This window comes from Colobus angolensis, unplaced genomic scaffold, assembly GCF_000951035.1.
Source record: "Colobus angolensis palliatus isolate OR3802 unplaced genomic scaffold, Cang.pa_1.0 Scaffold38, whole genome shotgun sequence".
Classification (NCBI taxonomy): Eukaryota; Metazoa; Chordata; class Mammalia; order Primates; family Cercopithecidae; genus Colobus; species Colobus angolensis.
In genome coordinates this window covers 9,647,702-9,657,422 of record NW_012117154.1, presented here as the reverse complement: position 1 = coordinate 9,657,422, position 9,721 = coordinate 9,647,702, and the positions used below count along the sequence as shown (strand labels likewise).

Below are 9,721 nucleotides of genomic sequence, written 5' to 3'. Positions count from 1 at the left end.
AACGACCCCCAGGAACAACCGTGCACCCCAGATTCTGGGATTCAGGGGCTACGAACTTCTTTCTTTTGAGGATGAGCCCCGCTGCCTTTGCCCTCCGCCCTCCACCTTCCACCCTCCTCTTGCTCTGCCCCGAAGGTGGAGCCTCCCAGGACTTCTTCCTCTGGGCCCTGCAGGATCTCAACTCTCCTTGCCAGCTCCCAGGGGTATTTCAGTACCAAGCCTAGAACCTGGGGCTGGCCTTTGTGGTTGACCTTGGTGGATGTGGCCGGCCCCAGACCACTGAGGCCTGAAAGCCCAGGGTGATGCCTCCTCAGCTCCTCTCTGTCCACAGGTGCAGCGTCATCTCCATGTCACCAACACAGATGCAGATCAGGGGCATGGATGGACAGCTGTAGCCAGGGGCAGCCCTGGTTCTGGCCTGGGACTGGTGGTGATGGGGCTTGGCAGCGGGCACACACGCACACTCCCCCAACCTCCTGTGCCTGCTCCATTGGCACACACAGCAGGATTTTACTTTGTGGGGAAGATAACCACAGGGAGAGGAGGGAAAACCTTTATTTGGAGAAGTTGGCGACATGGATATGATTCAGAGAAAAACACAGAAGGAGCAAAACTAACACGAACATAGAAAGGGGGCCTTTGATAACACGTCAAACATGTCACCATTCTGAGGAAGGAGAGTTTTGCATTGTTTCGAGTAAGACACAGCCCTCTGCGGCACCAAGGGGCTCTCATGTCCAGTCCAGGCCCCAGTCTCTGCGGGAGGGAGGAGCGGATGGGGTTAGCACCTTTAATCTCGAGGGTCTTGAGTGCAGCCAGCACCCCTGCGAGTACTCGTTGAGGTCGGGGTCAGTGCTGGTCAGCAGCAGCCCCTAGGGCCGTGGGGCCGAGGTCCAGGCCGGTCACCAGCAGGACACTCAGGAGACAGGGCCAAGTCGCCGAGATTTATGTCTACAGCGGCCTCCTGACCTTGGTTTCCCAAAATGAGACAGAGTCCAATGGCTGCCTCAAGCTGAGGAGAAAAGCTTGCTTTGACTTTAATTGTAAAGTAACTGTTAGGTGAGGATTGGTGGGAAAAGCCAGCTATGGGGACAAAGGAGAGGGAGGTGTGTATGGCACAGGTCCCGAGAGGGCGTCTGGCTCAGGCTGGTACGCTGCACAGAGGTGCCTAGGGAAGGAGCTGCAGGAGGGAGGACGGGCAGGAGGGCCCGGGGCGGGGAGCCCAGGTGACGCCAACTTAGGGCTGAGCCTCAGAGGGCCCTGCACAGGTGACGCCAGCTCAGGGCTGAGCCCCGGAGGGCCCTGCACAAAGCAGGCAGCAGCGTTGTGTCCTGGCTTTCCAAGCTTTTCTTTAAAAAAAAAAAAAAAAAAAAAAATCTAGCGAATCAGGTTGGTCGGGAAAATTTGCATCACATTTTACTGTTTAGTGATGGGTGGGGAGGGGTGGGAGGACAGGGTTTGGGGCCTGCGTGCGGGGCGGCCTAGCCCAGTGCCACCTTCCTGGAGACGGTCTGGTGGAAGACACCGCGAAGCAGGGCCTGGTAGCTGGGGACACGGAACAGGTGGCGCTCGCCGTAGGCCACGTCGTACTCGGCCGTCTTGCCGGTGACCAGGACGCGGATGTGGGGCTCATTCACCTGGCGGCCCACGACCACCACGAAGATCTCGATGCCTGCTCGCTGGGCCTCCTGCACAGCCTTCTCGATGGCCGCGGGCGTGGCACCCTGTGAGTTGCCATCTGAGAAGAGCAGCAGCCTCTTCTTAGCTGCGCCAGACGAGGCCTCGCGGTAGAAGCGGGTCACATAGCCCAGGGCGTCGTTGACGTCCGTGGCGTCGTTGATAAAGTCCATGGCATCGACAGCACTGGCCAGGGCCGTGTAGTTCTGCAGGAACTGCAGCGACGCCCGCTCTGGCCGCTGCTGGCCTGTGCCGCTGTACTGCACCACAGCCACCCGCACATCGTGGGTGGGGTCCGTCCTGCCCGCCATGAGGAAGCGCTCGGCCAGGCGCTTGGCGAAGCGCTTGGTGGTGTCGAAGTTGTGGCTGCCCACGCTGGCAGAGCCGTCCAGCAGGATGGTGATGTCAGCGGGGGAGGAGAACGTGACTGCAGAGCGGGGTGGGCAGACTAACCGTTAGCATGAGGCCAGGGTGATGCAGCCGCAGGGCCAGAGGGCGTCTGAGCTCCCCAGAGAGGGCACAGCACGGTGGTGCTCAGCCACCAGAGTGAGCCATGCACCTGCTCCTGTGACTGCCAGGCCCTCCTCCCAGAGGCCCCTCCTCCCAGAGCCCCCTCCTCCCAGAGCCCCCTCCTCCCAGAGCCCCCGCAACAGCCACGGTGCCCTCCTCCCCATGTGCCCGGACCGCTGAGGTACTCACTGGGGCAGGTGTAATCTGGACACTTCTTATCTGTAAAAGAGAAAAACCATGCAGTGTGGGCCCACTGCTCCACCTATAACGCCTAGGAGATCTCCCAGGACCTCCGGCTGAGCACAGGGGTGGCTGTGCCCCTGGAGGTCACAGTGAGCTGGGAGGAGGCCTCTGTCTGGGACAGCCCTGGGCGCCCCGTGCACCTATGCAGATCTGGGACACCCCTGGGCGCCCCGCGTGCACCTATGCAGATCTGGGACAGCCCCGGGCGCCCCGTGCACCTATGCAGATCTGAGACAGCCCTGGGCGCACCTATGCAGATCTGGGCGGTGACATTCTTCAGGAAGGCGTCCTCCAGCAGCTCTGCATAGTTCTCCTTGACCAGCGAAAGGCCGGCCCGGCCCTGGGATGGTGCCAGGCCTTGGCAAGAAATGACATTGAGCTGGTCGGAGCCTGGGACGAAGTCAAACACGTCCTTGATGCCCACGGAGACCACCTGTGGGGACAGACGGTGTCGGTGTGGCGCAGCCTGCTCTGCCCTCGACTTTCTGGGGACAAGGCCACCCTGGCTGGCAGGGCGCCCGAGGCAGGGCAGGTGCAGCCTGGGGGTGGCCACCCCACCTGGACGCCCGGACTGCAGAGCACGTTGAGCGGCGTGGTGTCCCTCTGGGTGTCTGAGCGCCCGTCAGTGATGACCAGGGCGATGCGGTTGTTCGGGCTGGGTGGCAGCAGCTGGTCCCGCGTGTACTGCAGGGCCTCCCCCGTGAAAGTGCCGCCTGCCATCCACTGCAGGTTCTTGATGGCTCTGCACAGGAAGGGGTGGGAAGGGCCGGTTGGGGCCAGGCCTGCTGCGGGGCCGAGCCCACCCGGGATCAGGGGTCAGGGCCGATTCTCCGCGGGGCCAGGGGTCGGGGCGAGGGGTGGGAGGGCCCTGGCCGGGTCGGGGCACTCACTCCTTGAGCTCCTGCACGTTCCGGATGCTGGGGCTGCGCAGGCTCACGTGCTCCTGCATCTGGCTGTGGCTGTACTGCACGACACCTGCGTGGGACTGTCCCGGCTCAAACTGTGGGGCCGGCACCGGCGTCAGGACGGGAGCGCTGCCCCAGGTCCGCATAAGCCTCCCAGGGATGACTCTGTTGGCTGTGGGTGCCCAGAGGGCGGCACAGCCCCCGGAACCCCCACAAACCAATCTTCCTTGGTGGATGACGCCCTCGTAGGTTCTGTCCACGAGGGACAAGCCCACCCCCAGAACTCAGTACCACAGACTGCTGGCCCTCAAGGAGAGGGGGGCCCCTCCCTCATCCGGGGTGCCTGTGTAGAATAGGCCAGCCTTGCCAGGTGGAGCTGGAGGCCCGGACGGACTGGCGCGTGCTTGGCATCCTCCTCACAAGAAGGGAAGTCACAGGACACAGCGACGGCCTCGGGAGGCTGAGGTCTGGTGCTGGCAGGGGCGGCTGGCAGGGCTGGGATGCACCTGCGCTTGGCAAAGTCGGGAGGGGCGAGGCCTCTCACCTTGACCAGCTCATCCCGGCTCAACCGGTCGATGACCTTGACGACGAAGTCCTTGGCAATCTCGAAGTTCTGCAGGCCGATGCTCTCTGAGCTGTCCAGTACGAAGAGCAGGTCGATGGGGCCGCACTTGCATTCTGCAGGCCGGGGGCAGTGTCAGAAGGGCACGCCCCTCCCCTCCACCGCCCTGGCCCCTCCCCTCCACCACCCTGGCCCCTCCTTGGCTGCCATGTCATCGCCTGACATGGGGTCCCGCCTGTCTCAGCCCTAGATGAGCCCACCCCCTCCCATGGCCCCGCAATGGCCGCTCCGTTCGGTGGCTGGTCAGGGCCTGCATTACTCAGGCTGGGCATGGGGCCTGTGGGCCAGAACGATGGAGCAGGGACCCCCAGCCTGCTCCTGGTTATTTCAGTTACGGGTGAAAGAGGGAGGGGCCCAGCCCAGCACCCGGGACCCTGCTGGCTTGGAGCAGACCCCAGAGGGGTGGACAGGTGCAAGGAGCTGTGGGCAGGGACCAGGGCGCCACGTGCTGTCCTGTGACTTGCGTGGGACCCGGGCCTCGCTCCCCCACCCCCGGGATCCATTCTCTCCGGAGCTAGAGCACGGGTCTCACCACAGCAAGCTGAGGAGAAGAGAGACAGTTAGACCATAGTCAGGGCCGCATCCTGCGCACCTCAGACTCCTGCTCTCAGGGCAGCCTCCCCCCTTCCCCGGCCTCCCTCCCTGCCTCCCCGCCTCCCTGGCCGCCCTCCAGACGTGGCAGCTCTGCCCGGCACCGGGGACTCTCAGCCCGTACGGGGACCCGGGGGCCTGGGAGGGCTTCGGGGGCCGGTAGGGGCTGGCTGAGGAGCCTCCTCCAGGATGTACCCAGAGACCCGGGCCCCCAACAGGGGAGAGATCCTTCTAGGAGCGGAACAGGCCAGGCTGGCGGCCCTGCTCTCCCTAAGAAGGACGGCTTCTCAGAGATACTCACAGCACATTTTCATGATGATGTCCAAAATCTCGCATTCCTGGGGAGGGAGAGACGAGGGTCTTGAGGCCAAGAACAGCCCCTGCCAGCGGGGACTGTGGGCTACTGGGTCTCCAGGTCACCCTCCCCAGGGCCCCCACAGGACTGGGTTTGGGCACGGGGTTCTTTGCAGGTGTGCCCAGCTCTGCCCGCTACACCCCTGCTACACGGCTGGACCCCTGACATGGTCACAGAAACAGCGCTGTCATGGGTCTCCTCGTGGCCGCCATGGATCCCCTCATGGTCCTCATGGATACCGGCCCCCCATGATCCTCACAGGTCCCCACGGCCGTCACATGTCCTCCCATGATTCTCACGTGTCCCCCCACGGTCGTCACGGGTCCCCCCACGGTCGTCACGTGTCCCCCCACGGCCGTCACGTGTCCCCCCATGATCCTCATGTGTCCTCATGGCCTGGCACCAGCTCTTCTTCCACAACCCACCCCCCTTGTGAGCAGCGTCTACAGGAGCTCCCACGGACAGGACCCACACCCCAAGGGACGGAGGCCGCAGTGGTCGCCCCCAGCGATGTTCACAGAGCCTCACTTACGTCTGGCCCGGGCGGTCCTGGGTGTCCTGGGGGTCCCTGTCCGAGAAACGGGGTAGAGGAGCTCTGAGGGTGAGGTGCCCACTGAGCTTCCTGAGCTGAGACAGGCTCCACCCCCGGGACCCCTCCCTGCCCGGCCCCTAGTCCTCCACTGAGGGTCCTGTGAGGGCAGCTGGGGATTCGCACACTGGTGGTCCAGGCGACCATCCCAGGTGGGGCCCCCCCTGAGGACCTGCTGTCTCCCTGGGCTGAGCTCTGCTGCCCTGGCCGCCACCCCAACCCTGGCCGCCACCAGACCCTGGCGACCAGAGCCTCCCACCCCCAGAGCCTCCCAGATGACGTGCTCCCCCAAATTCCCTCCCGCTGCCTCCCACTCTCCCAGCCTCTTCCAGCGTTCCCCAGCCCCAGCATCCAGCGTCCCAGGTGCAGCCCACCGTGGCCTCACCCAGCCACATCCACCCACCTGGGGGCCCTCGGGGCCCCGGTACCCCTTTGCTCCTTTGACTCCTCGGGGTGCAATGTCGTTGTTCTGGAAGGAAACAGCGTGTCAACGGGCTGTGCACCGTCTGGGCATCTGCGCACTGGCCCCGTCCACAGAGCGTGCAGCAGCCGGGGCCCGTGAGGCCTCCCACCAGCCGGTCCTGGTCCACGGCCCTTCGAGGGCAGCCCTCTGTGGTCCAGGCAGACTCGGGGCTGGCCCTGCCCCCGTCCACACTTACGTCGTCTCCGGGGTCCCCGGCTTCCCCCTCGTCCCCCTTGAGGCCGGGGTAGCCCTTCGTGCCCTGCAGTGACGGGAGAGTGCTTGGTTATCATGGGTTTTATTTTGTTTTTAGGAAGCAGAAATTTTAAAAGGAAAAAAATAAAGATAAGGGAGGCGCTCTTCCCTTCCCCACTTCCCCATTTCCTGGGCTGGAGAAACGGGGTCCTGGAGTGGCCTAGGGAGCCGTGGGGCGGCCTCTGGGGCTGGGCCTGCCCTGTTCACCGAGGGGAGCATCGGGCACCAGGCACAGCCAGGGCACCCACGGGCCACACCACAGCGGGAGCCTTGCAGGGCCTTGGCCACCAGCCTCGGCTTCTGCGGGAGCTGATGCCGACTGGGGCTGTGGCCACAGAGCGGGGCAGCGGTGGGTGCCTGTGTGTTTGCTCGGGAGCCCGTTTACACATGTGTGTTCACACGTGCGTGTCCCTGTGACTGTGAATGTGTGTGTGCCCACAGCCAGAGGGAGGAGGGGGTGTACTCACGTTTATCCCGGGAGAGCCCCTGTTGCCTGGATACCCCTGTCATGGAAAAGCAGGGCAGTGACGCCGGGTTCTGATTTCGAGGGGAGGCTGTGAGGGGGCACTGGGAAGGGCCTGAGCTGACAGAATCCTGGCCGTGGAATTCCTGGGCCAGCCGGCGGTCCTGGGGCCAACCCGCCCACCCAGGAGTGCCCAGTCCGCTAAAGAGGGTGCTGCAGGCGGCTTGGGGCATGTTCCTGTGGGCTCAGCCTCTGGGCACTTACGGGGAAGCCAGGGAAGCCCTCGGTGCCATTTCCAGGGGGACCGTCTTCACCCTGGGGGAGCACAGTAGCCGTCACAAGGCTCATCGGCCAGGCCTGGGATACCCGCTGAGCAGCTCGGGCCCAGGAGCGCTGACCCCACAGAGACCCTCCCTCCCCTGGGGCCACCCTGCTGGTCCCCGTGGACCCTGGGACCCAGACTCAGGGCAGCAGGGGCCCTGCCGAGGCAGCCTTTGGCTCAGGTGCTGGCTGTGGCCAGGAGCCAGTGATGCTGCAGGCGCTCCTGGCCCAGTCAGGGACCCCAGGCAGTTCCACAGTGCAGGGCTGGGGCTCCCCAGGGCCTCCGGCAGCCAGGCCTCAGCCCCAGGGCCCGAGCTGTTGGACACTCACCCTCTCACCCATCAGCCCAGGGTCTCCAGGGGGTCCAGCAGGTCCTGGGGCTCCTCTGGCACCCTGAGGAGGAAGAGGGAGGCGTGAAGGGAGCAGGCTCAGGCGTGGTGACCTTGGAGGGAAGCAGGGCCCTCCTGGGGCCGGGAGAGGTCCCAACGGGAGCCAGGACACCCAGGACCATGGAGTCCTCAGAGGACGCGGGGCAAGCACCGGGCAGAGAGTGGGTTCTGGATCCTCAGGCTCCTCCTGGGTGGCGGGCGTGGGTGGGGAGTGGGACTCACCTCAGATCCTGGGGGACCCTCATCGCCTCGGTAGCCTTTAGGTCCGACAGGGCCAGCCTCGCCCTGGAGAGAGATGGAAGTGGCACGTTGGACCGCAGGCCTCACCCAGCCCTCGGGCCTGAGCCCTCCCGGACCCTAAGCTGAAGGTCTCGGACCGTGAAGCGTCAGGGCCCCCAGCCTCCGGCCCTGGTCCAATCAGCACAGGGGGCGAGCCAGGCTCACTCTTGGGTCTGACGAAGGGCCTGGGCACAAGTGTTGAAACCTCTTTCAGATGACTTCAGTGGGCGCCCGGCTGGTGCCTCAGGTCCCCACGGAGGGGTGAGGCTACAGGTCCCTGGGCCTCAGACCACCTGCCCCTTCTCCCACCAGAGTGGCCCCAGACTGCCCTCCCTCATGGTCCCCTTTGGGCCTGGCCTGGTCCCCTTAGCCCACCCCCAACCGCAGGAGCCTCTGTGGGTTGAGCCTGGACACCACCCTGCCCCCACCTGCACCTGAGGCTGCCTGCTGGACTTCCCTGGGTCCCCCACATCTCATGAGGACGCCCTGTGGGGTCTAATTCCAGAGCTGGCCCCAGCCTCCACCCTCGAGGGCCTGCTCCGCGGACAATCCAGCGGTGAGTCCCTGCCCTTCTGAGTCTAGCCCAGGCGCCCCAAGCACTTCCCAATGCAGCCAGCTGAGCCAAGAAGGGAGCGGTGTGCACACCACCTGGCCCACCTGGCCCTGGTGGGCCCCAGCCATGAGCCTGGTCGGACGCCTGTCCCCGGCCTGTGGTTAGGCTGATGCTTCGCGATGAGGCCTGTCCTGGTGGTTCAAATGTTTACAACTTCCCCATTACCAGACTTGGCCCATTCACCAGCCTGACCCGTGGCCTCCACCAGGCAGACGGGCGGCACCTAGTGTATTGCTCTCCCTACCCGACTGTGCGAGAATCCAGCCCTGGCTGTGAAGCTCCTGCACCCTGCGTGGTCAGCACCCCAGCAGTGTTAGGACTGCACGCTTGACTGGGGACTTTGCACACAGGCCTCAAGGAGGTCCAGAAGCCCACCAAACTTGGGGTTCACAGAGGTTAGTCTGGTCCCCTGAGACCCTGCCTTGGGAACACGAGAAGGGGAGCCAGGAGGGAGGATGGAAAGGAGGTCTCTGTGCCCTGGGCCAGGTGAGTGGGAGGCAGAAGGTCTGGACCTCACCACACACAGTCCGAGGGCCACAGAGAGCAGGGGGCCAGACTCGGCAGTTTCTGCAGAGGCAGCTCACTGGGGGCACCTCCCGGGACCAGCCCTGAGGGCCCAACCACTTCTGGTGTCCACACAGGGAGAGCCCCGTGCTGGGCGGGGTGGAGGGGAGCGGTAAGGCTGGCAAGAGCTGAGCAGGGAGGTGCCCAGAGCAGCGAGAGCCCAGGAGGCCAGCTAGGAGCCCAGCGTCCCGATGCACAAATGTGGTTCCAAAAGGCCCCAGGGAGGCTCCAGGTGAACAAGTGCCCGCCTCGGCGAGGCAACTGTGAGTCAAGGCTAACATGGTGCCCTGGTCTCAGGCACTGGGGGAACCTCCTCCCGGACAGCAGCCTAGGGACTGCTCCCAGACCCCAGGCACGGGACCAACCAGCCCCTGTGCAGCCCGCCCCATGACACGGGAGGTCCTGCGGCCGCCTGCTCACGGGACTGTCTCTCCTACCACGACTCTTTGAAAGTGGCTTTGTTTTTTCTCATAGTGGCTATTAATTACTTTGAAAACTGAACATATAAAACAGACAGGGTGTGGTCAGAATTCTCCGAGCAAGTCCTGGCCTCTGAACGCTCACTCCCACTGAGACTTTCGGCTACCGAGGCCTTGAGCAGCCTGGCAAGCCTGGAACCTGGCCCTGGGCTGTCCCCGCCCCACCACCTGCCACTGGCTGCACGGCCTCTTCCATGCACTGCGCCCTGCACTTGGCCCTCTCCTGGGATGACCACACTGGAGGTCAGAGCAGCCTCAGGGCTGGAGCCCCGGGAGCTCAAAGAGCAAAGAGGATCAGAGGCCGAGGCCGCGCACTTCCCCGGGAAGGTGTCGGGAGCCCTTTCTGCCCCGGCCATGAGCCGCACGCAGGACCAGGTGGACGAACCGCCCAGATCCCGCCTGCCCA

At 64.5% G+C, this 9,721-nt stretch overlaps 1 protein-coding gene across 1 annotated transcript in view; it reads right to left on the bottom strand.

The window, feature by feature from the left end:
* Window positions 1-1,390: 1,390 nt before the first annotated feature.
* COL6A1 (collagen, type VI, alpha 1) overlaps window positions 1,391-9,721 on the bottom strand; it is a 21,110-nt gene continuing 12,779 nt past the window's right edge. Inside the window, exons 16-30 of the mRNA XM_011954240.1 lie at window positions 7,603-7,665; window positions 7,322-7,384; window positions 6,935-6,985; window positions 6,675-6,710; window positions 6,152-6,214; window positions 5,896-5,961; window positions 5,436-5,471; window positions 4,850-4,886; window positions 4,490-4,498; window positions 3,880-4,013; window positions 3,321-3,430; window positions 2,989-3,172; window positions 2,680-2,863; window positions 2,377-2,406; window positions 1,391-2,104 (exon numbers count right to left, since the gene is read on the bottom strand). Coding sequence (XP_011809630.1) covers window positions 1,482-2,104; window positions 2,377-2,406; window positions 2,680-2,863; window positions 2,989-3,172; window positions 3,321-3,430; window positions 3,880-4,013; window positions 4,490-4,498; window positions 4,850-4,886; window positions 5,436-5,471; window positions 5,896-5,961; window positions 6,152-6,214; window positions 6,675-6,710; window positions 6,935-6,985; window positions 7,322-7,384; window positions 7,603-7,665 — 1,689 coding nt within the window. The 3' untranslated portion in view covers window positions 1,391-1,481. The remainder of the gene's footprint in view (window positions 2,105-2,376; window positions 2,407-2,679; window positions 2,864-2,988; window positions 3,173-3,320; window positions 3,431-3,879; window positions 4,014-4,489; window positions 4,499-4,849; window positions 4,887-5,435; window positions 5,472-5,895; window positions 5,962-6,151; window positions 6,215-6,674; window positions 6,711-6,934; window positions 6,986-7,321; window positions 7,385-7,602; window positions 7,666-9,721) is intronic.